We start from the raw sequence: 27,342 nt of genomic DNA, 5'->3' as shown, positions 1-27,342 counted from the left end.
CAGGATGTGACGTGCTTGTGGTGGTGGGGTTTGAGAGGTGCCGCGTGCTGCGGGAAGCAATTGCTCTGCGCTGTCACTGTGAGGGGATTGTCACCAAAAAATGGCATTTTAATTTAGAAAACCTGGCACCCTTTTTTTTTCCCCCCAAGTCTTTTTCTTGAGTGCAAAACTTACCTGGACAGCAAAGCTTCTGATGCTGAGCTGTAACCCACAGCACCGGGCAGCTCTGCAGGTTAAAGCTCCTGAATTCATCGTTCTTCAGTTTATATAGTCGGGAGACAAAAACAGTTTCAAATACTCAGATGAGAGCCATAAAAATACTGGAAAACAAAGCAACGACGCGTGCACAGAACATGCAAATCCCTCAGGGAGTCATGAATGGAGCAAGTGCCCCAGGAAGGTAGAAGGAGATGACGGGGCAGAAGAACTGGTTGGAGTCTTCCTGCTTAATAATTAACAAACCACAGCAAAAATAAAAACAAAAAGCTCAGAATAGGAAAAGGGACTTTGCATGTGAAACAGTGTCTGTGGGAGAACCAGGACTAGGAGTTCTCATAGAAGTCACCGTCTGATCAGCTTATTCAATGACTGGAGCAGACGGGTTTTTTCACTCCTTATTTCAAGGCCTTAGCAAATTTACCACCCCCATAAAAAAGAAGGGTTGTTGAGAGCTGTTTAAATTGACTGGTACAGATTAGCAAGCAGAAGGATCTAATCCTTCCAACCGCCCATCTCCCATTTAAATATTAAGAGCAGTGTAACTTGCTGAAATCCATGCGTTGCCATGTTTATGTAACTAACTGCTCGTGCTCTTTTTGTGTCAGCTCGCTGAAAGGCAGAGGAATTTCCTGTCTTGTGACTTTCCCTGTGGTCTAGACACCAAAACACAATGGGAACACACTTGAGATATTTTCCTATTGTTGTTGTGAAAAAAAAATGTTTCTGGAGAGAAACACCCCAGTGCATATCATGTGAGGAGGCATGGGGGAAGAAAATAAAGCCATGTGCTTGGAAACTCTGTACGTGCTATTTGTTCTGAATCATAAAGTCTGACTAAGCTACTGGGGAGCATTAAGCCATGGAGAAGCCTGAGTGGGAATTTGTCCCCTAATTGACAGGGACTTGTCATAGTTTTACGGTCAGTGCCATCGTTCTGACCTTGAGCTCTCCTTTTGACCTGTTCCTTGCCCAGAATTGTACTACTTTCTGCTCTGGATTCTTCCCTACTGAGAGAACTGGAGGGTTTTTTTTTTCCCATCCTGTCCCTCGTGACCGTCTTCTGCAGTGCCTTTGTGAGGGGACCTTGCTTTGTTCAGATGTGGCACCTGTGGCACTTGTGTTTTGTTCTCTGGTACCTTTTGCTCATCTTCAAGAGCTGTGTCGAGATGAAGCTTTGTCCGTATGAGACTTGGCCTGATAAATATGAAGCCAGACAGTAAATCGGAGTGCTCACTTGCTGCCAGGTCTGCTGACCACATTTGAGTGGGAATAAACAAAGGACAGCACAGTGTTGCCTCACATGTCACTTGCTGTCATCAGAGCAGAGGGTGATTTTTTTTTTTAGTGAAATGGCAGGTCCAGATTCCATTTTACGTTGAAATTCAGTGAACAGATTTTCCCTTTCAGGCTGCCTTCCCTTGTCCTCCTGCCCTCCCCCCCCGACTAATCACACGCACGGGATCTTTCAGACTGTGCCTCTTTGTCACGGAGAGATTGATGGCCCTGGTGTCGAGCGCGCGGTCTGTTGGCAAGCTGTGCTTCCTGCCACACGTGCTCCCGCAGCCCTGCCGGCGAGCGGGCCCTTCCGAGCGCCCGCATATGCCCCGGGAGCCCGGCCGGCGCAGCCGAGCTCCTTCCAACAGGGAAGGGGCTGTGTGGGGCTCCGGGAGCCCCGACCCAGCCCAGTGCAGTAGGGAGGTCTCAGCACTGGGGCTTCGTGCTCTGCTCCGCAGCCGCACAGGTTCACACAATCCCAGAATGGTTGAGGTTGGAAGGGACCTCCAGAGACCATCTAGTTCAACCCCCCTGCTCCAGCAGGGACACCCACAGCACGTGGCACAGGGTGGCATCCAGGCGGGTTTGGAAGATCTCAGAGAAGGAGACTCCACAACCTCTCTGGGCAGCCTGTTCCAGGGCTCTGGCACCCTCACAGTAAAGAAGTTCTTCCTCACATGGAGATGGAGCTGCCTGGACTTCAACTTGCACCCATCACCCCTTGTCCTGTCACTGGCCACCTCCAAGAAGAGTTTGGCCCCATCCTCCCTACCTTCTCCCCTCAGGTATTTGTACATATTGATCAGATCCCCTCTCAGTCCTCTCTTCTCCAGGCTAAACAGGCCCAGCTCACTTAGCCTTTCCTCATACTATAGATGCTCCAGTCCCTTAACCATCTTCATGGCCCTACTCTGGACCCTCTCTAGAAGCTCCACGTCCCTCTTGCACGGGGGAGCCCAGACTGCTAGAGCCTTAACAGGGAAACATGGAGCTACTCTGCTGACAAGTCAGGTCCCCGAGGGCTTCTCCTGTTTCCTTTCCTTGTGCAGAGGCACCTCATGGAGCCCCGTTTAGGGGTCTCTTCCTTGCTTCCCATTTCATCTGCAGGACTTTAGTGACAACAGCAAAGCCAGTTGTAAGGTTTGAGGATGTGCATTAGGATGTGCATTTCTCATTAATTCAGTGCTTTGTAGGCTGTTAGTTCTTAGAGAACCACTGATAAAGTTTGTTGTGAACCTTGTTCTGTGCTCGAGGTGGCGTTCTGATATTAAGTGTTTGTCTGAGCTGTATTTTAATGACCAGGGCAGATACGATGTCAGCTGAAGATATCAAATATTTACATTCTCTGGCTTGTGGAGAAGAAGCCTCTCTCGGAGTTGCAGTTTGCAGCCTGATGAGTGCTACGTGCACCCCTTGGAGCACAAGGTCAAGTCTGCTGACAAGGCCGGTGTCAGCTCTGAGCAAGCTGGTCATGGATGTTTACATGAGCAGTGGGCAAATTCCCTGCTGCAGTTTGAGACACGCTGCATTTTTACTTAAAACTTAACAGATGTGAAGTAGTTATACCTTGACATTACTTAGCACTAAAACTTGTATAAGAAACAATCTTGATAAAACTTGGCCTGTTTGTGTCTCGGGGGTTGGTTTAAGTGATGGAAATGGCCTGATCATTAACTGTGAAGAATTTATAAAATACATTTGGTTGCCATGTTCTTCTCTGCTTTTACTTCCTTCTTTGAAACCAATCCTATATCTTCCAATAGCTGTGTGGGTAATTTTAGGCCTTGCATTCTGTCATGCTGCTCTCCTAAGTTTCTGTGCAAAAAGAGGGCTGTTTCAACTTAGTTACACTTTTTTTTTAAAGAAATGTATATAGACATATATCTGTTCATGAATCTCTGGGGTCTTTTTGTGGTTTTATGACCTTGAAATAAAAGTTATTGGAGCCTTAAGAGCCAGAAAACCAGAGACTTATTTCCCCGAGTTTGTCATTTTATGTCCATGGAGTATTACCATGCGTCTCCATCACTGATTAACATGTTGGTGTGTGTTTGGGTAGAGTTTCATCTAAAGCTCTTGTGGACATAAATAGGGAGGGGGATGTCTCTGATTGCAGCAGTTTCCCCTTCGTTGTTGTTTTGGTTTGTTCTGTGGGTGTTTTTTGTTGGTTTGAGAAGGAAGGGGATTGCATTTATCTTTCTGTTCAGAGATAAACCAATCTTTTTCCCTTTGTGGCTAGGTAAGAAGAACAAGCTGCGAGTTTACTATTTGTCCTGGTTAAGAAATAAAATCCTTCACAATGATCCTGAAGTGGAAAAGAAACAGGGTTGGACAACTGTGGGTGACTTGGAAGGCTGTGTGCACTATAAAGTTGGTAAGTAGCAAATGAGGTAATCAAAGCTGTCAAGATGAAAGCTGGCTGAGACCGAGGGCTGCAGTCCATGTAGCTGCTGGGCTGAAGATTTATTTCTATTTCTAGCTGTCTTCTCTATCCCTGAGGGCAAGCTTTTCTGGCGAAGTGACAGAGTAGATGCCAGCATATTGGTTATACTGAATATGGAAGAAGTTTTGCAGTGGGATGTGGGGCTGTGAAGTGGAATGGGCTCAGATTGCCTTGTCTGTTTCCCATGGCTCTGTCCCATATGGGCAGAGAGGGATGATACAGGCACCTCTGTTAGACCCTTCAGGGTCTACCCATGGTGCCATCCAGTTGCTGCTCCCTGTGCTAATTAGTTTCTCAGAACTTCACTCATGACAAAAAATGTCTCCTTTTTTAATGCAGATCTTTGTGGGTGAGCGTGAGGGGGAAGGCAAGCCTAGATAGTGTGCTTGCTTTGGATGGGCGTCTGGGAACAGAAGCATATGCTTGAACTTCATGATGATTCACTGATTCCCCTTACTTCATGATGTTTGCTAACGCCTTCTCGGATAGGCTGCGATGCAGCTATGGCCTGAAGCGTGTTTCCACAAGGCAGGCTGCTTTGGATGGTCTTAACTCGTTTAAATTCATTAGCTGTAGACAATTCCAGCGAAACGGGTGGAGGACATCAGTGTTCTCCCAGTCAGTGGCCCACGCAGTGAGTCTGCTGCCCTGCAAGTGGGGATGTGAACTAGGAGCTTTTTCTCCTGCTCTCATTCCCTGGTACCATCCTCTGGAAGTGATGCAGCTTAGTGGACCCTCGGTGTTGCCTTTGCTTTTGGTAGCTGTGGCTGTGCTAAACAGCAGCAGTCAGGCTGAGCTCAGCCAGCATCTCTCATCCATGTGCTCTTGGAAAAGCCTGCTAGTGGGGCATAGTCAATAAATATGGCAGTAAGTCACGGCCCCACCAAAACCTTGACCCAGAAAACAATTTCTGATGCATTGCTCTGGTCTGGTAGCTGCTGACTGCTGCTGCTGTCAGCAGCATAATGAAGCGGCCTGTTAGCAATGCATTAACAGCTCTTTAATGGAGGCTTTCCAGCAGCGGAGGGCAGGCATACAAAGGAAATCCCTTTCCAGAGGAAGAAGGATTTGTTGCATGGGGCTGCAGCCTGGCACTGAGCTTTGCAGTGAACTGCAGGTGTACAGCAGATTTCTTCAGGTGGTGGGAGGCCTCTTGGAGGCCTGAGTTTCATCCCAGGAGGGATGAGCGCTGCAAACAGGGGCGCTCGCAGGCGGGGAGCTGCCCGCCGTGCGGCTGGTCCTGCCGCCCTCTGCGGCTGCGGTGAACCGGGGCTCTCAGCCCTCCGAGGGAAGGGGCGGTCCTGGATCTCCATTGCTCTGGGCAGCTCTTGGCTCTTCTAAATGATAAATCGCGCTCCTGAAACAAAGACTTGGGTGCATTCCCAGATAGTACCCAGAGCAAAGAATGGGGATTATCAAAGGAGCCCTTTCAGATAAGGTGGTTGTATTGCACACCCCCCTCTACCACCACTACCACCACCAAAAAAAAAAAAAATCAAAAGGAAAGAATTCCAAGAAGTTTTGTAGACAAGACTGAACAAAAAACTATTTTTCAGTCAGTATAGCTGTGGAGATTGAGACTTTTTTTTTTCCCATTGAAAAATCATCAAATCCTTTAACACTTACAGTTGAGTGTTCTTCCTTCCCTGCAAACAATAGGGAGCACGTAATAGCTTTGTCTCTCTATTGCTAACCAAGAGAGAACAGCTACAGACTTGTACAACAGCTGAGTATCTAAAAGGCATTAAAATAATATTATTAAAGCAGCACTGTTCTCACAGGAACACAAGAACAATTTTCTCTCTCACCCTGTGTCAAAATCAGGTTTGGCTTGGAGATAGAATGGTATAAGGTGGAGATGCAGGGGGTTACTCACCGGTTCTGAAAGACATCATATTCCCCTAAAACTTGGTGTTAAGAGATGGGGAGAAGTCTCCTGCGGCTGAATAGGTATTAATTGGTATTTCTATTTTTTCTTCCATGAAAAAAAAGTATTTCACAGCCTAACACAAGACAACATGGTGGAAGTCCCCAGGGTATATTCTTCCCCAAATTCAGATGGCAGTTGCAAATGCAGATCCAGCAACACTTTTGTAGACTTCATCAGTGCCCTCTTGGAAAGAGTAATAGCAAACAGAGCTTTGCTCGGCTGTTAGTTTTTTGCTCTCTGAACAGGGGAACAGAGAGGGAAATATTGAAGAATTTGCCACAATTTGCTGTGTAATGACACGTTATTAACCCTGGTAAATGGTGTGTGTTTGGTTTTGGTTTTTTTCAAGCCCTGGACTAGCACTGCCCAGCAGCTTTCTTTGTGTCTGATATGGTACAATTGTTGCTCTTCTTTCGGGGGGGAGGAGGGAGAAGAAAAGGTTGCGAGATATTGAAGAACGTCACATATATTTTTGGAGAATCTGTTTTTAGGGTGTTGTTTCTGAAATGTCCTAGAAAAAATCCTGACTCCTCAACAGCTCAGATTTTTTTTCCATTCTTTTAGACAGAAGGTAAAATGTGTTAACAAAATTGTCAGTAAGAGTGATTTTAGCTCCTCTGCTTTACTTCAGAATTAGGGAATAAAGTAAATTAGAGAAACTTCAGGTAGTATAACTTTTTTTTTTGCATTTGCATTTGCTTAGCTATCTGTTTCTTTTAACTTGTTGGCTAGCAAAGAGCTTTCTGGGCAGCTACTTAGTCTTTCTTTTAAAGTTTTTGGTAACAGTTTTTCTTTTTGATGCTATGAACGTGGTTATTCTATGTTCTCTACTTAGGTTTAATTATTTTCCTACTAATGAGTAATCTCAGGCTTTGGGAACAAAAGAAAGTGCTCCGCAATCAAATATGCTTTTAAAATGGACTCATTTCACTTCCTTTTTTTTTTTTTCCTACCTTCTGGGGAGTTTTTGCCATCAGCTCAGAATATACTCATGGTTTGAGTAATGCCAGTGTGGTGATTGTAACTGTCAATAAACTCTGCCACAGTCAAAGGTTTCTATTGTAGGAAATATCTGTGATTGAAAACTTTTGATGAGTAAGCAGCGTCTAATGTGGAATGAAATAACTGTAAATAAGTGTGTGCTGACTGGATAATTCCAAACATGGTGACACTGAGAAGAGTGAAGAGTTTTTTGGCATAAATACGTCAAAATACTTAACTACGTGTAATTATATTTTCTAAAATAATCTACTATTAAAAACCTTTAAAGTACAAAAATATGTGGAAATATTGTCATTTTCTGCTTTTCTGAAGTGACCAAAATGACTTCGGAATTACTACTAATTTTTTTTTTGTTTTCTTTTAATTTCAGTAAAATATGAAAGAATCAAATTCTTGGTAATTGCATTGAAGAGTTCTGTGGAAGTCTATGCATGGGCACCAAAGCCATACCACAAATTTATGGCCTTTAAGGTAACAGTATATTTAAGTTGTGTATACGATATTGACCAATTCACTTGTAGTTACCCCTTTTGCAAAGATGTTCTAACACTTTATCGCAGCAGTGTTGCAAATTCTTTGCTAAATCTATCATGAACTTTTTAGAATATTCTAATTTGGGAGCTCATTATTTCTAAAAAGCAGTATGCCTAAAATTTGAAATTAAAACTGAGTGTAAACTAACAATCAGAAGACTCCACATGACTCAGTAGCACAACCATTTATTACCTCTCTATAAATAAAAGATGACTCAGAGAAAAGTGAACTCGGTCTAAAAATCCACACATGAGCAAAACTAGCCATCAGGTGATGTTCAGATGTGCTCCTTTTGCATGCTGCAAGTGTGAAGGTAGCTGGCTCGTATCAGTACCAAACTGATTAGTGAGCAATTGGTTATCGCCAGTTGTGCAATTTGAAGTAAACAGTAAAAGAGTTTTAAATTGCCCTGAACTGTGAGGAGAACAATTCTTACTAAAAACAAACCAAACAAAGTAACACAGCCCCTTTCCCTCCCCACAAAAGCTTATATTATGTGGGTGAAATGCTGCAGACTGTAGAGTAATCTATCCTTGTCCTTGGAGGACGTGTCAGCTTGGCTGGTCTGTTGGAAGGAGGCCAGAGGCCCACCATGTGTGCGTTAGAGCTCGCTTTCTAATGAAATCCATCTAGGTTCTCAGCAGTGAAGTCTGATTCTTGTCTTACAGTCGTTTGGAGAACTGGTACATAAGCCATTGCTGGTGGATCTCACTGTGGAGGAGGGTCAGAGGCTAAAAGTGATCTATGGCTCCTGCGCTGGCTTCCACGCTGTTGATGTGGATTCAGGATCAGTCTATGATATTTATCTACCAACACATGTAAGACTTACTTACTCCTGGGCTGGGGATTTCTTCTTTGTCTGGGCTCCTGCCATCCCTTCCCCGCAGACCATGGACACCTCAGGCTGCCCCTGTGAACCACCACCAGCTGCCCGCAGTGGTGACGGAGGTGGTGGCGTCCAAACTGATAGGGCCATGGGAACGTATGAGCTTCTGCAATCCACTGTCCATTTTGCCTTTGGGGTTGGTGTGTCCCACTGGCCAGGAGCTGCCCAGTCAAGTCGGCCAACACAGCAGCTTAATGGCAAAGCCCACTGCAAATGCTCAGCGGGGGCTGCAAGGCAGTGACCAAATGCTGTGGCAGCCAACTAATGGGCCACTCAGTCCTTTCTGGCAGAGTGGGCTTTGCTATTCAAAAAATAAAGTATATATATTTTTCCTGCTTCTGTAGATCCAGAGTAGTATCCAACCGCATGCAATCATAATCCTCCCGAACACGGATGGAATGGAGCTGTTGGTTTGTTATGAGGATGAAGGGGTTTACGTAAACACGTACGGAAGGATCACGAAAGATGTGGTTCTGCAGTGGGGAGAAATGCCAACATCCGTGGGTAAGTGCTCCAGGGGAATCACTACAACGCGCAGTCAGGGAGTAGGGAGATGCATCAGGTTTGATTTCAGGTTTGGAAGCAGTGATGCTGTAATATTGCTGGGAAACAGCTGTGCAAAGTGGAGAGTAATCATGTGGATTGTTTTCTGCTGAGTTTTGATGAACACAATCCACAAATATCTAGTGAAGCCCATGAATGAACAAGCTCATTTAATAAAACACCAGGGATCTGTGAGCTCCTACAATTTTTTTCTAGTCAGCAACAAAGTTATGAAAACCCTTCAGTGTAAAGACTTATAAAGTGGCAGACAAGTAAAATACTATTGGAGGGAATTCTGTTGTCGTTAACAGTCTTTATATCCAACTAACGCATTTATTGTAACTTGCCTGCAGAGCAGATTACTCTCCTGGAAATTTAGATTGCCCCAGCACGATAGCATAATGTCTTCATCTTAAAATAGGCAGCTTTGAGAGCAGGAGCACTGAAGCTCAGTAAAATGGGTGCAGACATGCTATGGAGACACAAGTATGTGCAAACACAGTGGCTTTGCTTGCTCTGCGGTGGATCCATATGTTAGGAGGTTACTTCTGACAACACTGCTAGAGCAGTGCAAACAGTAAGGAAGGGGCAAAGGGAGGCAGGTTCCACGCACAGCGTGTTCGCTGCGGGGATGATTAACTCTTGACTAGCTCTTCTGAAACCCAGTGAATTTATGAACTGGCAAATTGTAGAGCCCAGAACGTCACTCTTTGGAGATGGAAATGCTTGTGAAGGAAACGGATCTGGGCAGGTGACGCCGTCTAAGATGTTGTTTGACAATTTTAATAAGCTACGTAAAAGAGTTACCATAATGGACATATTTTAAAAATAAGTATGTTTCCAGTGCGATATTATGTTGCATGCTGTACGTGTACTCTATACAGTAGTAAATTATTTGGTTCAATTTCACTGAAGATTAATATTAAAAAAATGTAAGCAGGAAAATACTGCTATTTTTAAGTACTATTACTAAGATTAATTGATTTTCATTTTATTTTGCTACTAAAAATGAATGCAAATCAGAGGCAACAGCTTACTCCTCATTAACTTCCCATATGTTATCTTTGGCAGCATTCCTAAGACTATCTGTCAAATTGCTTACTTAATATATGTTTTCATAATACTGGAGCCTTTCTCCTTGGTTTGACTTTTGCTGCTATCCAGAACAGATTATTTTTCCTCCTGCTGGTGCTAATCTGTTTAGCCTAGTGACACCCTAAGGAAAAGTATTTGAGTTTTGCTTCATCTGTGTGCAAAGGAGACCTGTATGGCAAATAATATTATTTCCACCTAGAGAGCTAACAGAAACCTCTGCTAAAAATACATAATATTTTTCAGTCCAGCTGCATAAAGGATGTTATCTAATTTTCTTCTAGCTTTCCCTTTTCCTCTCTATTTTTGCTGACAGACTCCTTCAGAGGGAAAATAACAGAGTCAGATGCAGAAGGGATGCAGGGGACATTCCCAAGGGGATCGATTTAGTCTCTTTAAACCTTGGGTACTGTTTTTCCTTTTTTGCCAACACCTCATTAAGCCTGTCCCTTTGTCAAACCTGGGAGAAAAGGCCTGTGCAAATCCTGGTGCTCCTTCCCTTTAATTGAACGTTGTGACGTTCCCATTATGTCAGGAATGCTCAGGCAAGAACATGGAAGGAAAACACATGGGAAAATAATAATAATTAAAGAAAAGGACTTTTTAGACACTGTGAAGGTGTTTAAGACAAAAATAGCACCGTGAGCGTGTGCGTGTTTATAGTATTGTACAAGCAGGTCCTTTGTAGCCGAGCGGCCTTTGCCCTCGCGGTCGCTCCGCGGTGCTGCTGCCCGTGGTCACCGCCTGCGTGCCGTGTTTCCTCTCCGCAGCGTACATCCGATCCAACCAGATCATGGGCTGGGGGGAGAAGGCGATCGAAATCCGATCGGTGGAGACTGGGCACCTGGACGGCGTGTTCATGCACAAACGGGCGCAAAGACTCAAGTTCCTGTGCGAGCGCAATGACAAGGTACCCGTCCCCTCCCCGCGTTCTCGCCAGGGCCGCGGCCGCCGTCTCGGCTCCCTCGCTTGACCTTCCCGTCCTCTTTCCTCGGCAGGTTTTCTTCGCCTCCGTGCGGTCGGGCGGCAGCAGCCAAGTGTATTTCATGACCCTGGGCAGGACTTCTCTGCTGAGCTGGTAGAGTGCTGGGCTTGGGCAAGGAGAGGCTGACATCCGGAGTCGGAGATCTTCATAACTCGGAATTATTTTCAACTGGAGTAGAGACCTGCACGGGGGCAGCACTCTGTGTCAATGTGTGTGCAGGCGTCACTGGTGTTAGGTTTCTTTTTGTTTTTCAACTGAGGCTGCAAGGCAGCTGGTGCTGTAAAGATATTGCCGTCAGGTGCTACAATGTCTTTGAGATTTGGGATCACACTAGAAAGCTACAGGTCTTTTTTTCCCTTCAGCTCCAGGATTCCTAAGCTTTGAAGGACTCTGTTTGTTAGTGGTAAAACAGAGGGGAAAAAAAAAGAGGAGGAAAACAGAAAAACAGACTTACCATGAGATGCTGTTGAATGGACGGGAGGCAGGCAAGAGAAGGTGACAAGTGGTATTGAGAGTCAGACTTGCTGAAACAGAGGGCAGATCTAGTCTAGTAATGTTAACAATGTATTTAATTGACATTTCTTTTTTGTAATGTGACAATATGTGGACAAAGAGGAAGGTGCAGGTTTTAAGAAGTTAATATTTATAAAATGTGAAAGACACAGTGACTAGGATAACTTCTTCTTGGGGACAGGGAGGGTGGGAAGGGGCCGGGGTGGAATTCTTGTTTTCTTTTTTTTTCGTTGTTTCTGCAGTTTTGTTTTGGCTTGGCCAATAACTTTAGTCTTTTTTCTGTGTACCAGGTATTGCCTGAAACATGTGCAGATGATAAAAAAAAAAAAGGAAAAAAAAATCCATTTTCTATAATGATTCTGTGTTAGGCCAGATCTTGGTTATGTCACAGTATTAGCACTGCCTCAGTTAAAGGTTTAATTTTTGTTTAAACCTAGAAGTGCGACAACAGTTTTACCGCAGTCTGCACTCGCAGAATTAAAAAGAAAAAAAAAAAAAAACAGAAATAAAATCCAAACTACATATGTTTATTTTTTGTGCCTACCTCATTGTTTTTAATGCATAAAATAAAAGAGGTGGTTTAGTTTATACGTTTTTAGATGAAAACCATTAATGTCTAATTTAATCTTAATACCAAAACTACCAGATGGAAACGTTTCTGACTGTTATTGTGTAGCAAGTTTCAGCAGGAGGAGAGAGTGGTCCATTGGGGCAATAGCGGTAGCGTTATGGCAGTGAGACACTGAGAAATGTAATTTGCTTACTAAATTTGGAAAGCAAGCATTTTTTTGAACCAGTTTCATCCTTAACAGAAGTCTGAATTTAGCCTAAAAGCAGAGGCTTCACTCTTCTAACGTGAGCTTAGCAACAGGCAGGTAAAAATAACTAGGCTAGTTCTGTAAACTGTTAAATGTTGTAGGAAACATTTTGGGGCGGTGATGTTTTTTCTTTTTTAAGAATGCAATGCACTAAAACTCTTTTAAGAATGTAGTTAATACTGCTTATTCATAAAAACAGCGTATACCTGTGTTTAGATGTAAGATCCCAGCTCTGGCTTTTTTTTTTTTCCTTTCCCTTTTTATTTTATTCTTTTTTTTCTTCAAGTCAGTTTTATGAATAAGTTCCGACATTTGTAATAAATGTCTTCAGAGTAATAATTCGTTTAACGGCTACATGTTCATTACTTGAGAATCCTTGAGTGTGTAATAATCTGTTGGTGAGGTGTAATATGCACAGTGTCCTGATTCAGCCATTTTTTTTTTAATTTTCTTTTCGTTTTGACCTTTTTTTAAAAAAAAACCAATATTTTTATTCTTCTCCTTCTCGGTGGGGTACTTTGTTGACAGCTGCCTTAAGCTGTTCCTTTGGTGAACAGGCTCTCGGTGTTCCCCGGGCTCCGCTGCGGCTCCCCGGCGGCGCGCGGCCTCCGGGAGCCATCCCGCCCGCCGGCGTCGGACCCGCTGGCGCTTTGTGCCCTCCTTTGGCCGTGGCGAGCGCCTGGCGCACGGCCCCGCGCGCGCACCCCCTCCGCACACCCACCCACACACCCACACCAGAAGATTGAAAGCTCAATCAAGCCTTACATTTGCTGGCAGAGGAATACCTAGAAATCTTCCTTTTTGTTTTTTTCCCCCCCTTTTTTTACCGTGTGGCTTGCGGCCCAAGGCGAAGGACGTGTTCTTTCCCGGCCGGCTTGATGAGCCCAAAGAGCGGTCCGTCTTTTTGTACTATAGCGAACTCCAGGGGACTCGGAAGCCGCGACGCGATCGTAGAGGTGGGTGCCCCGTAGCCTAGTGAACTCAGTGCGCCCGAGGGCAGCCCGCGTGCGGGGCTCTTCCAGCGCCGCGTGCTCCAAGCTCGGTTAGTCCTGGCAACGCCGTTCCCGTAGCCGCCGCACGCGGAGCCCCGCTGCCGGGGCGGACGTGCCGGGGCGGCAGCAGCGTTACCCACCCGGCGCGCCGGCAAACACCCAGCTCGTCAAACAGTGCTTTTGTAAGCAAGGAAGAAAAGAAAAGCTCCTAGGTTTAGTTTTAAGCTTTAATAAGTAATATTTTTTTTCTTCCTGTATCTTTAAGTCAAAGTAACCCTAACTTGTATGACTGCAGTGTTCTTATTTTTTATCTTATGCACATGTTATGTTGGAGAAAATGTTTACAAAAATGGTTTTGTTACACTAATGTGCATCACATATTTATGGTTTATTTGAAAGTGATTTTTGTGGGTTTTTTAGTTTTTCATAGTAGTAGTAGTACACTTTTTGTGATTTATAACCCCAAACTCTGCTGATTATAAAGATGCTAAACAATAATACAAAATGACAAACTGCATTAAAATTACTAATCGTAGAGCTGCAAAGCAGACTGGTGACAAGTAAAACACTCAGCCTTTTTTTTGCAGTGCTATCTAACTTGTCTTCTGTGTATTATGAAAATTACTGTTTTTTCCCCGTTTTTCCTTAAATAAAGTCAAAATGACACCTACTGTATGTGGAAAGTATTTTGAATATCTTCTGACTGCAGAAATCAAGCTGCATGTTGCCTAGTTGCATGCATGGTAAGAAGAAAAGCCTTATTGTCAAATCTCATAACTTCATAGAGAGTTTGACAATAAACACAGGCTTTTGAGGGCCTTTTTGTTGCTTCTTTTTCTTTTTCTTTTTTTTTTTTTTCCATAAAACCCTGTGTCTGGGGCTCCTTGAGAATCACGCTTTTCCTTTTCAAAATAATAAAAAGTAAGTGAAAGCTGGGAAGCTTTTTTTAGCTCAGAAACGAGGGGTTGCATCAAGGAGAACCTGGACATGTTGGGGTATTATCTCTCACCACACTGCCTGAAGACACATGATTTTGAAGAGTGAGGATTACTTTATGGCTATGAGAGTGTCCTGAAGTCTCGAGCCAGAGTTTTGCATGCTGCAAAAGCGCCGCTCCGTGAAAAATGGAGGCCTTCCAAGCAGTGAGCCTTGAAAACCAAGCAGGTTGATATAGGGCAGCTGTTCGCAGCGTCTGGGTCCTGGCAGGCCCCGGCACGTGTTTTTCCACCATGGGCTGCGCCCGTCTTCTCAAGTGCAGATAAGCAGTAGACGTTTCCTTCCGCGTAGACCGTAGGCTGCCCTCCCTGCCAAGAGAGGAGGACGCCTGTGTTCCCGGCCCCCTGGCTTTCCTCACGCTTCCATCTGCAGCAGGCAAGAGGTTCCTGTGGACAGAGGCACCTTGCAGCCTTGCGCCACTGCAAGTGCTAGATCCCGAGGGCGACCGAGCTGGGACACACGAGCACGACACCAAACTGCACGTCGGGCCCGTCTTGGCTCCAGGCCAGGGGCCGCTGCAGACCTGGTGGGTTTCTTCCGTCATTCTTGACCTTCTGAAGGCTTCCCTAAAACGGAACATATTTGGCAAAGCTGAACAGCATTGCCACCCACGGAGACAAGTTTGAGATGTTGCTCTTTGTGGGCAAAAGCCTGGTATGTAAAAAGGATGTAACTGAAAGCAGCAAGTTTGTCGTGAGATCCTCATTGTGCATCTTAACAGAGGCAATCTTCACACTTCCTTGAAGGAAGACACAATTAGCCCCCAGTTTCCCCAAGAGGAAGGAAATAGAAAAAGTAAAATTATGGAGCAGGTCCTCCATGGGAATTGTATAGGTAGTGGTGATGAGACAGGCCTAGAGAAGTATCTTGCGAGGGGAGGATGGATTCTTATAGCACAGAACACATCAGAGTAAATTGCCCAACAAAACAATTTTTAAAAATTAAAATTAACACATTACATAAAATTAGCACATTAAAAATGAACAACTGCAATTGTCAACAGAGAATGATCAAACATCAAAGGAATCACTTGGAAAAAATATTACAAAGTTTATAGGAATGCAAGTTAAATATTAGTGCTGAAAAGTGCTCTTAAACATGAGCTTGAAGGTAAGTGCAAATGAGAAAAGCTGCAGAGGCAGCTCTTTTCAGGGCTTGCTTTGCAGAAAGCCACATGCGGGAGAAATAGGATTGCATAGGAGTTTATGCGGGGGGAAGTTTCCCTCTGGACCGCTTTTGTGCAGCCCTCAGTGAAGAATTCAGTGCAGAACTCGGGAAGAACACGAGCTCTTCAGGTTGCGTTTGTGCTACTGCCATGTTCCTCAGAAGGAGGGAAGTGGTAGAAGAAACCGTTTCAGGTGAAAGCAGAGAGCCCAGGGCAGAGAGGAGCCCAGGGCAGAGAGGAGCCCAGGGCAGAGAGGAGCCCAGGCGGTGCATCCGGAGCAGGACTTTGCTGCGTGGGGCTGGGACAGCCCTGGTGTGAGTGTGCTCAGCTCGGAGCCGAGCGCCCATGGGGATGGCGGGGTGGGAGAGCTAAAGGAACCAGGGAGCTGCAGTCACGTAATTTCCTCTCCGTGATGTGTTGCTCCACTAAGCGTGTTCTGCAGGAAGGGACATGGGGGCTGTTTCAGAAATGCCAAGCAACTTATTTCTTCTTGTTTCACTCTGGTCTATCCCAGTCCTGCTCTAAACAATGATAAATCAGGGAGAAGAGGAAGGAGGAAGGTGTTTTGTTGTTTAAGAAAATAGATCCCCAGACTCCATAAAAACGTGCCTGTTCCAGCTGAGGAAATTACGTTTTTTTTCCTTTGTTATACTGTAAGAGGAAATTGAGTTTAACGCTTCATTCCCAGGCTGTTGCGGTTCTACAGGGTAAATATGTGGCATGGGAAAGTAAGATTAATTTGTTCCAACTCGAATTTAACCTACCCTCTGTGTGATTTTTTTATTGCCCAGCCTCATACTTGTCATTCAACATAATTTGTCCATTAAATGGCATTACCACACTGCCATTTTAATGTAGTATTTTCATCTCCTCAGTCATGCAAGGCAGGGTAAAATATTTTTCTGGCTGTGAAACAACTGTTAGCATGAAGGAATTGTAAAATACTTTTTTTTTTTTTTTTTTTTTTGCCTAGACTTTTGTCACAGGGCGTTTACAGCCAATTTTTAGTAGAGGCCCATTGGCATCGTTAGCCAGTCTCGCAAATAAGGGAAGTTAAAAGTCAGTAAATTATATTGGAGAGCTCTTAGTGAGTCGGAGCTGCAGTAGGAAAATGGAGATTTTAGTTAGAAATCTTTCACCTTCACTGTTAAACTGACCTATCCCCTTGGGGAGCTGCAGTCCTACCTGACATTTGCTCTAGGTGGCAATCTGTAACTCACCAGGGTGGCTCTCTTGGGGCAATACTCATATCTGTTGCATCCTGGTAAATCAGACAGAAAGCCCTTAGTCAGGCTAGACCCATGAGAAACTAAAGATTGAGGAATTTACTTTTTAGTCATCTGCTGGTTTGCAGCGAATTTATGACATTTTGTGAGGGGGTTCTGGCTTTCGCATCCTGTGTTTCTTACCACTGGGGACTCAGGGCAGAGAAGCAGACTTGGGTCCTCACCTAGAGGAGCCCTGAGGGTGCCTATCACGAGCAGGCAGGAGACACAAGTTGCAGCCAGGAGTATCTGCGCAAGTAGCCCCAGCCTGTCCTCGCAATGGGGCCGGTCCTGGCGCAGAGGCTGGGGAGCGAGAGCCGTGCGCGCGCACAAAAAGCTCCGTCCTGAGGGCTGGCTTCATTAAGCCCTAAATGTACCCAAATCAAATCACAGGAACTTCTGGAAAATTCATATGGAATTTTTCCTGATGTTTCTGTAATGAAATTAGCTGAAAGATAAGAGGAAAGCACCAACCAGCGCAGAGTGTTAAAATGCAGAGAATGTAATTATAGACTCGCAGTTGTAATGACTCTAATGGATATCAGAGACAAGCATAAAAAGAGAATAAATTATTTCAGGGCATAAAGAATCAGTTATGGGTAATTAAGCTGCAATTATCATTACTGTACTTCTGTGATGGTTCTTCCTTTTGCTCATATTTCTGAATCAAGTGATTCAAGCTAAGTATGAATTTATCTATTATTTGAGATGCAAATAAAAACAGTTTTCTAGTGCTTTGCAAAATGGACCAGTGGGAAGGATCCCATTTTACACCAGTGAACTTTATTTTACAACAGGGATCTTTGTGAAATGATTTATTTCATGTCAAGCAGCTGCTTAGTGGCGTCATTTAAACTCAGATTCAGTGTATAAACCCATGCCTGCCATCAGTCATGCAAGCCCAGCAATCTGCTTCAACAAAATTATTCACATGCTTGACATTAGATGAGGATTTGGTAAATTGGTCATCTGGAGCCCTAATTCAGAGCGCGAATACAGAGCTTAGCATGTCCAACAGCACTGCAGCTCCAATTCACAGTGCTGAGACGGCTGAACTTGGAGAGCTTCAGTTTACAGAATTCAGACAAGCAGACATTGATGTCACTTTGCTTTAAAAGGCTCCAGCTGCTGCCACTCAGGTGTTTGGGGTTCCCAGCCCAGCAAAAGCAGCTCAGGTGCTTTGGCCATCCTCGAAGGAACTGCTCACTTGGTCTGGGTACCACGTCCCTCATGAGGTTTTCACACGTTCGTCATGACGTTCAGCTCTTAGGTGTAGAGCTTGTCATCCATTGCGCGTGTGTGTGAACTGCCTTGCGTAATGTACTGGGCCTATGTTGCAACACAACATCTTTAAAAACAGAAAAAAATCCTGAAAAAAATTTTTAAAAGGGGGTTTTAATATTACTAACTTAACGCAGACACATCTTACTACTGCTCAGCATTTGATTACATTTATGAACTTTTCCTAAAGTGCCTTACATACTGTACAACAGATGGTCCTCATGGGGTGGATGAGCATTCAAAACCTCTCCGCATGCTTATTCATTAGTTTGAAGCCTGATAGATATGCCTTATTTTGCGTCATCCAAAGTGCCCATTTTTTCATAGGCTGTATCAATTCAGAATGCCCAAATACTAAGGAACTTCTCTACATTCCTATAAAATGGCAGAGTTATCCTCAGAAGTATTTTTATGCCTTTCTGTTTGTCCCGTTTGCTTGAATTAAGAAATGTTAGCTTTTTCTTTTTTTTTTTTTGAAAAGAATTTCAATAGCATTTTGATAAAGAAAAGTCAAAGTGAAGCATTAAAAGAGAGATTGAAATTGAAAATTTATAGCCCCTTCTGGCTTCTATATATGAAGAACTGAAGCAGTGAGGTCCAGCTAGCCAGTGAGATGCTCATGAGATGGATGCTGGCTGCCCCATGTGAGAAGCCCTTAGTGACCTTCAGGCCACAATGCCTGCACATCTCAGCTGCAGCCTGAGGGCTGCAGACCACATGTATTTCAGGTAGGTGCCCAGAAGAGAAGAGCCCATAGCAATTAGCCTGAAGACATTAATGTAGGGTGGGAGGATCTCTGGTAAAAATTCAATCCAGGATGAAATCCAATTTTCTGAGGTAGCGCATCAAGCACTGTTGACCTGACCTTTTTTAACTGTTCACGTGAGACATGCTAAATGCCTTTCAAAATACTGCCTATTTCATAAGACTAAGACCGCCAAGGGTCAATAACAGAAAGGCTGGTTTCTGTGGGGATCAGGTGAATCCTGTTCCCCCCTCACCTCTGCCATGTAACCCAACACAGAGGCACGAGGTAGAGCTCTGCAGCCCCACTTGAAAAACACTGAGAACTGGAAAAAACAACAACAACAAACTAAAACAAAACAAAAACAGGAAAAAAAAACAGCATAGGGAATAAACAAGGGGAACTGGAGATGCGTGTGTGACTGCAGGGCCCTGATCTCATTGCAATTACTGAGACATGGTGGGACAGCTCTCATGACTGGAACATGGCCATGGATGGTGTTACGCCTTTTAGGAAGGACAGGCCAAGTAGGCCAGGTAGGTGAGGTGGCGGAGTTGCTCTTTACATGAGAGAGCAGCTGGAACGTATGGAGCTCAGCATAGGGGAGGACGAAGCGTGGATTGACAGCCTGTGGGTGAGAATCATGGGCAGGCCAACAGAGGCGACACTGTCGTGGGAATTCACTACAGGCCACCTGACCAGGAAGAGGAAATGGATGAGGCCTTCTACAGGCAGCTGCAAGAAGCCTCATGATCTCAGGCCTTGGTCCTCGTGGGGGACTTCAACCACCCTGATGTCCGCTGGGATAATCACACAGCTAGGAACAGACACTCCAGGAGGTTCCTGCAGAACACTGCGAATAAATAACTTCAAGATGAGCCAGCGAGGAGAGGCGGGGGCACCGATAGACCTGATACTAACAGAGCTGTTCAACTTACTCATCAATGGCTTGGATGAGGGGCAGAGTGCACCCTGAGCAAGTTTGGAGATGATACAAAGCTGAGCAGAGCGGCCATCACCCCATAGGTCTGTGCTGCCATTCAGAGGGACCTGGACAGGCTGGAGATTTGAACAGAGAGGAACTTCATGAGGTTCAACAAAGGCAAGTGCAGGGGCCTGCACCTGGGGAGGAATAATCCCAGTGCAGATGAGGCGTCAGCCTGCTGGAAAGCAGTTCCATGAAGAGGAATTTGGAAATTCTGGTGGTCAGGAAGTTAACCATGAGGCAGCAATGTGCCCTTGTGGCCAAGAAGGCCAATGGGATCCTGGCCTGCGTTAGGAGGAGCGTTGCCAGTAGGTCGAGGGAGGGGATCCTGCCCCTCTCCTCAGGTCTGATGAGGCCGCACCTGAAGTATTGGGTGCAGTTCTGGGCTCCACAGTGCAACAGGGACGTGGAGCTTCTAGAGAGGGTCAAGCGTAGAGCCATGAAGATGATTAAGGGACTGGAGCGTCTATCATATAAGGAAAGATTGAGTGAGCTGGGCCTGTTTAGCCTGGAGAAGATCAAGAGGGGATCTTACCAATATGTACAAATACCTGAGGGAGAATATAAAGAGGACAGGGCCAAACTCTTCTTGGTGGTGGCCAGTGACAGGGCAAGGTTAATGAGTATAAATTAAAACACAGGAAGTTCCATCTCCATATGCGGAAGAACTTCATTACTGTAAGAGTGGCAGAGCCCTGGAACATCTTGCCCAGACAAATTGTGGAGTCCCTTTCTTCAGATATATTTACAACCTGCCTGGATGCCACCTTGTACTACATGCTAGGTGGCCCTGCTTGAGCAGGAAGGTTGGACTATATCTCTAGAGGTCCCTTCCAACCTCAACCATTCTGTGATTCTGTGAAAAAAAACTTTTTGGTAGGCTTTCTAAAGGCACAGTCACTTATTTTGGGCTTTGGTAGACCTAGTTCCGATTCTTAAACTACTCTGTGTGCAGCTATTCATTTCTCATGCTCACCAAGCAGTGAGGGCTGTCCTTGCAAGGCTGGTTACGTAACCAGCCATTCTGACTGTCCTACCATACAAAGCAGCACATTGCATTCTCCAGGGTGCAGTGGCGGGTCCTGCCTGCACCCTCAGGGCCTCCCCCAAAATGCGGTGCTTCCAAAATTTACCAAGAAATGCCCTTGATAACAGCATTGCTGAACTTAAGCTTCACTGTTGGAACTGCTTGCTTTCCACCTTCCTGCCATGGAAATGCAAATACAGTGTTGGGTTGCTGGATTTTCGAAGGTTGATGGATAGTGTGGGGTAATCTAGTTGGTATAAGTGAGACACCAGAACAGAGCTCAACTCCAGCTTTAGCTACAGAATGTTCCAGTTTCCATGCAGGTTTACTGTAACAATTTTAACAGAAGTTGAGGACGGATCTAAAAACAAAAAAGAAACCAAATTCTCTTGGTTTCATGAAACCATGAGCAGTGATCAAGCTGCCCAACCCATATGAGTAAGTTAATGAATTGATGAATTTGCTGAGAAAAACAAAAGGTGGAACAGTAGGTGACACAAATATTTTTCATCTCAGCATCTCCGCCAGAGCCAACTGCTTCTTGTGTGAACAACAGCAAGAGCCAAAGGTGCCCTCAGTAAAGGGGAAACAGCAGAATAAGCAGAACAGCCATGCTGGAGAAAAGCAATCTGAAAGGGACAGATGTGGAGAAGAACAAAGAGAGTTAAGAGGCACTGAAAGACAAGGGAGTATTTCCCAAGTGCTGCCTCTGGCTGATGTGGCTGCCTGAAGACTTTGGAGGGATTTACATGCCCTGTCCCCTCAGTAAAAGGAGAAGACATGGCATGCTCCGTGGGTGAAAAAATGTTCTGCATGACATACTATGCTGGTTCTTGCTGTTACATGGGAGGCGGTGGAACAGCTGGTGAAGAGTTTGCCAGACAGAATCTGTAGGCTGAGGTGCTGTTTTTTGTTAGAACAATGGATATTTCTGGGGAAAAAAAAAAGGCACAGCAATTTAGAGACTGCCAGGCTCACAAGCCCTTCCTCAGGTGGTCCAAATGTGAGTGGAGAACAAGCTTTGGGAGTTCAGCTGGATGCCTCGAACTTGCTGAGAGGAAAGCGAGCTGGCAGGAGGTGGCTGCTAATTAGAGAGGAGATAAGCTGGTTTCTCCTAAGGGAAAAATGTGTGGCTAGAGAAACAGCAGTTTAGGGTGAAAGCAGGAAAAAGAGTGCTATTTCTGCTGTCTATTTCTCAAGGTTGTCTTTGGAAGATGATTTATTCACCGCCATTAAAGATGCTTCTTCTGACCAGAAGTAAAAGGCTCATATCTTTATCTCTCTCTCTCTCTTTTTTTTTTTTTCATGAAATAGACTTTTTCCACCCATTCCGCCTGGCAAAGAAGCTTTCCCGTGACGTACAGCCTGAGAGCTTTTAAAGAGATTCTTTGCATTGGTGACATGGGAGGTGGGCACCACAGCATGTGGGCAAAAGGGGGAATAGATTTCTCATGGCACATGTGCAGGTAGCTGCAATTCAGACAGAGCCTGAGTCAGAGTTATTCTTAAAGCTTTCACAGAAAATACCTCACAGTTGTGTTTTTTAATTGAAATTGATCCAATTTTCCAATTGATCCATTTTTTTAAAAATTGAAATTGACCACAATTTCATCTGTGATCTGTTTGTGGTTAAGATTTGTTGCAACAACAACAACAAAATTGTTCCAAAAGGACCAGTCAGAATAGAGGGTTTAGGAAGGGAGTAATGGTTAAAACATTCCATTATGCCTTTTCCTATCAGAAATATTGTCTGGAAGCAAAATCTATGAGTCTGGATTCTGTAGGAAATCTGTGCATAAACTGGAAGAAATCTGTAAAACCTCTGCTCTGCTCGCAAGTCAACCACCCTCCCTAACACCTCAGGACAATGACATTAGCTCAGACAAATGACAGCAGCAGATCTGCCTGGGCCTTTGCCTGCTCTCCTGGTGGAAGATGGTAAAGAGCTCCAGGAGCCCCATGCATCATCTAGCAGGAATTCCAGCTCTCCTTGTGCAGAACTGCTGCAAAGGGCAGCCTAGATGGTGTTGAGGGGTTTGGTTTGGGCATGCTGTGGAGTCAGGCCTTGCCTCTTGCACCTTGCAGCTCCACCACAGACAGCAGAATGCAGAGGGACAGGCCTCCTGATGGAGATAAGCCAAGAAGTTGCTGTTTTGAATTGGCCCTCATCCGGTAAACAGGCCAGCCTTTCGGTTTTAGTTTTGTTTCTAGTGGTCCCTAGAGCACTACACTCTTATTCCCGTTAGTTAAAGGACGAGGTTTCAGGTCCTGTTCCCATTCCCTGCGTGGAGGAAGGCATGATTTCCCAGGAGCCAGGAGCTCTTTGTAGTCCGAGGTCACATTCCGCCCTTGATTCCCCTAGAGCAGAGTGCTGAGACACCAGAGGCTGATGCCAGCAACGCTGGGGCTGGGTGCTGGGTAGGGCCGTAGCCTCAAGGCACCAAGCCAGGTCTGAGCTAATCAAGATGCATGACAGCATCAATCAAGGGAGCTTCCAAGGGGGTTTCCACTGCTTGGGGGAACCTCTCTGCATCAGATCCCATTGCACAGTAAAAATCTGGCCCTTAGGGTCACTGCAATCTATCTCAGCTGCTTCCACTGCAGGGAAGGCAGCTTTCTTCCCTCTGGAAATCATGTCTTTAGGGTCCGCAGGACCCCTAACATCTCAGAAGGTTTAGAAGTTTGACTTTTGGTAACTTCTGTGAAATAAACCTTCTTCGGAAATGTGTCGTTGGTCCCATTATGCATATGTGTTGTTGGTCCCATTACATATATTCCCTTCTGCTGCTGTTTTTCCTCCTTGTTGCCTCGGTCCTTCCTTCATAACTTTGTATCTACTGATTTAACATCTGAGTGTCTGAAATAGCTGCTACCCTGCTATCCCAGACTGAACCGCCACAGAAACATGCAGCGGTCCAGGTTTCTGGCTGCGGGGAATGCCTGGGCCTCTCCATGTTACCGGGGAGTGGCGAAAGCACAGCCTGCCTTAGGTGTGAGCAGGTGGATGACCTGCTCAGCCTGGTGGCGGAGCTAAAGGAGGAGGTAGAACGACTGAGGGCCATCAGGGAATGCGAAAGGGAAATAGACTGGTGGAGCTGCATCCTGCAGTCTTCCCAGGAAAGCTACCCTGAGAACTCCCCAATTCAGTCAGAAAGTCCAGTGCCCTCTTGCCGTAGGGTAGAGGGGGTGGACTTAACAGTATCCAGGGACGACCAACAATGGAAACGGGTCCCCACTCGAGGTGGCAGAAGATCCCCTCCACAGCCCACCTCACCTCCACCGGTGACCACGTTCAACAGGTACGAGGCCCTGGAACATGTGAATCAGATAGAGGAGGCCTTGAACCAAGGCCCGTCTAAGGGGATCTCTACAGGGGGGCAGTCTAATCCATGCAGCAAGGCTGCTCCCCCTAAGGTGAAAAGGAGCACCCGGAAGAAGCGGCGGGTGATCGTCGTGGGTGACTCCATGCTGCAGGGCACGGAGGCACCGATATGTAGACCGGACCCTTCATCCAGAGAGGTCTGCTGCTTGCCTGGGGCCAAAGTAAAGGATGTCACAGAAAGGCTCCCAAGAATTGTTCATGAGTCTGACTATTATCCTCTACTATTGATTCATGTGGGTGCTAATGATGCCATGGGGAAAATGAGGGACGTCAAGCAAGACTTCAGAGCCCTAGGGATGGCCATCAAAGGTACAGGTGCCCGGGTGGTGTTCTCCTCCATTCTGCCAACGAGGGGAATGGACTCAAGGAGGAGAAGGCGGATATGGCAGCTTAACAACTGGCTGTGCCGCTGGGCCTGGCAACAGGGTTTCGGCTTCTATGACCATGGGTCTCTGTTTGATGACCAACAGCTAGTGGGGAATGATGGGACTCATCTTAGCAAGAGGGGCACACGTCTCTTTGCAAAAAGGCTGGCCAACCTGGTTAGGAGGGCTTTAAACTAGGCAAGAAGGGGGAAGGGGAGTGTCACACTGACACGGCAAGCAGTACCGCACAGCCCAGGTCAGATGGCGTCCAGCGGGAGTATGGTAGTGGGGAAGTGAGGGTAGGAAATGATCACGGAGGGTCCTCTTTCACCCCTCCTGGGAAACCTGTGGCCTCTGTTGCTTCCCTGAAATGCCTGTATACCAATGCGCGAAGCATGGGGAATAAGCAGGATGAACTGGAGATCTGTGTGCGGTCCCAGCGTCATGATCTCATCGGAATCACAGAGACGTGGTGGGATAGCTCGCACGACTGGAGCGCTGCCATGGAAGGCTATGTGCTCTTTAGGAAGGACAGGCTGGGAAGGCGAGGTGGTGGAGTTGCTCTTTATGTGAGAGAGCAACTGGAATGCATGGAGCTCCGTCTGGGAGTGGAGGATGAGCGAGTTGAGAGCTTGTGGGTAAGGATTAGAGGGCAGGCTAATGTGGGAGACACTGTGGTGGGTGTCTGCTACAGGCCACCTGACAAAGACAAGGAGGTTGATGAGGCCTTCTATAGGCAGCTGGATGTTGCCTCACGGTCACAGGCCCTGGTTCTCATGGGGGACTTCAACTACACCGACATCAACTGGGAGGACAACACAGCCAGGCATAAGCAGTCCTGGAGGTTCCTGCAGAGCGTCGACGATAACTTTTTGACGCAGGTTGTGGAGGAGCCGACGAGGAGAGGTGGGCTACTGGACCTCGTGCTATCAAATAGGGAGGGCCTAGTAGGAGATGTGAAGGTGGGGGGTAGCCTCGGCTGCAGTGACCATGAGTTGGTGGAGTTCAGGATTCAATGAGGAGGAGGCAGGGCTGTAAGTAGCCTTGCGACGATGGACTTCAGGAGGGCCAATTTTAGCCTCTTCAGAGACCTCCTCGGAAGAATCCCATGGGCTAGAGCTCTAGAAGGAAGGGGGGCCCAAGAGAGCTGGTTAGTTTTCAAGCGGCACTTCCTCCACGCCCAGCAACAGTGCATCCCTGTGTGTAGGAAGTCAGGCAGAGGGGGCAGGAGACCTGCGGAGATGAGCAGGGAGCTTGTGGCAATGCTCAAGCAGAAGGCAGCGGTATACAGAATGTGGAAAAAAGGACAGGTCCCCTGGGAGAAATACAGGAACGTAGTCAGGGAGTGCAGAGATGCGACAAGGAAAGCTAAGGCACGTCTGGAAGGCAAGCTGGCAAGGGACGTTAAAAATAACAAAAAAAATTTCTTCAAATACATTAACAGCAAAAGGAAGATCAGGGAAAACGTGGGTCCGCTGGAGGACGGGATGGGCACCTTGGTTACAAATAACACAGAAAAAGCAGAGTTGCTCAGTGCCTTCTTTGCTTCGGTGTTTACCAAGGGCAGCCCTTTAGAGTCCCAGGCCCTAGAGACAAGAGAAGAAGCTGGTGGAGAGGAAGACTTGCCCTGGGTAGAGGAAGATTGGGTCAGAGAGCACCTAAGGAACCTCGATACCCACAAATCCATGGGCCCTGATGGGATGCACCCCAGAGTGCTGCGGGAGCTGGCAGATGCCATAGCTAAGCCCCTCTCCATCATCTTTGGAAGATCCTGGAGAACGGGGGAGGTGCCAGAAGACTGGAAGAAGGCCAATGTCACGCCAGTCTTCAAAAAAGGCAAGAAGGAGGACCCAGGCAACTACAGGCCAGTCAGCCTCACCTCCGTCCCCGGAAAAGTGATGGAACGGCTCATACTGGCCGTTGTCTCCAGGCACATGGAGGACAAGAAGGTGCTCAAGAGTAGTCAGCATGGATTCACCAAGGGGAAATCTTGCCTGACTAACCTGATAGCCTTCTATGATGAAATGACCGGCTGGATAGACGAGGGGAGAGCGGTGGATATCGTCTATCTCGACTTCACCAAGGCTTTTGACACCGTCCCTCACAACATCCTCCTGGGCAAGCTCCGGAAGTGTGGGATAGATGAGTGGACAGTGAGATGGATTAGGAACTGGCTGGATGGCAGGGCCCAGAGAGTGGTGATCAGCGGTGCAGAGTCTAGTTGGAGGCCTGTAGCTAGCGGGGTCCCCCAGGGGTCAGTCCTTGGTCCAGTCCTGTTCAATTTATTCATCAATGACCTGGATGAAGGCACAGAGTGCTCCCTCAGCAAGCTTGCTGATGACACGAAACTGGGAGGAGTAGCCGATACCCCAGAGGGCTGTGCTGCCATCCAGAGGGACCTGGACAGACTGGACAACTGGGCGGTGAAAAACCTCAGGCAATTCAACAAGGCCAAGTGCAAGGTCCTGCGCCTGGGGAGGAATAACCCCAGACACCAGTACAGGCTGGGGACTGACCTTCTGGAGAGCAGCTCTGCAGAGAAAGACCTGGGTGTCATGGTGGATGATAAGTTGACCATGAGGCAGCAGTGTGCCCTCGTGGCCAAGAAGGCCAATGGGATCCTGGGGTGCATTAAGAAGAGCATCTCCAGCAGGTCGAGGGAGGTGATCCTGCCCCTCTACTCAGCCCTGGTGAGGCCGCATCTGGAGTACTGTGTCCAGTTCTGGGCTCCACAGTACAAGAGGGATGTGGAGCTGCTGGAGAGAGTCCAGCGCAGGGCTACAAGGATGATCAGGGGCCTGGAACATCTGCCCTATGAGGAGAGGCTGAGGGAGCTGGGCCTGTTCAGCCTGGAGAAGAGAAGGCTGAGAGGGGATCTAATCAGTGTATATAAATACCT

General features: G+C 46.4%; 1 protein-coding gene across 4 annotated transcripts in view; it reads left to right on the top strand.

Moving 5' to 3' along the window:
• MAP4K4 (mitogen-activated protein kinase kinase kinase kinase 4) overlaps nucleotides 1-12,680 on the top strand; it is a 602,555-nt gene extending 589,875 nt beyond the window's left edge. For all 4 annotated transcript variants that reach the window (XM_088539979.1, XM_088539912.1, XM_088539830.1 and 1 more), the window contains 6 exons: nucleotides 3,734-3,868; nucleotides 7,240-7,340; nucleotides 8,072-8,221; nucleotides 8,634-8,793; nucleotides 10,695-10,834; nucleotides 10,923-12,680. In XM_088539979.1, coding sequence (XP_088396105.1) covers nucleotides 3,734-3,868; nucleotides 7,240-7,340; nucleotides 8,072-8,221; nucleotides 8,634-8,793; nucleotides 10,695-10,834; nucleotides 10,923-11,006 — 770 coding nt within the window. In that variant the 3' untranslated portion in view covers nucleotides 11,007-12,680. The remainder of the gene's footprint in view (nucleotides 1-3,733; nucleotides 3,869-7,239; nucleotides 7,341-8,071; nucleotides 8,222-8,633; nucleotides 8,794-10,694; nucleotides 10,835-10,922) is intronic.
• The last annotated feature ends 14,662 nt before the right edge of the window (nucleotides 12,681-27,342 follow it).

Source organism: Tinamus guttatus, unplaced genomic scaffold (genome assembly GCF_059628265.1).
Source record: "Tinamus guttatus ecotype Peru unplaced genomic scaffold, ASM5962826v1 Tinamus_guttatus_pri_ptg000002l, whole genome shotgun sequence".
NCBI lineage: Eukaryota > Metazoa > Chordata > Aves > Tinamiformes > Tinamidae > Tinamus > Tinamus guttatus.
The sequence above is the reverse complement of the archived record's forward strand: the minus strand, read 5'-3'. Positions and strand labels throughout refer to the sequence as shown.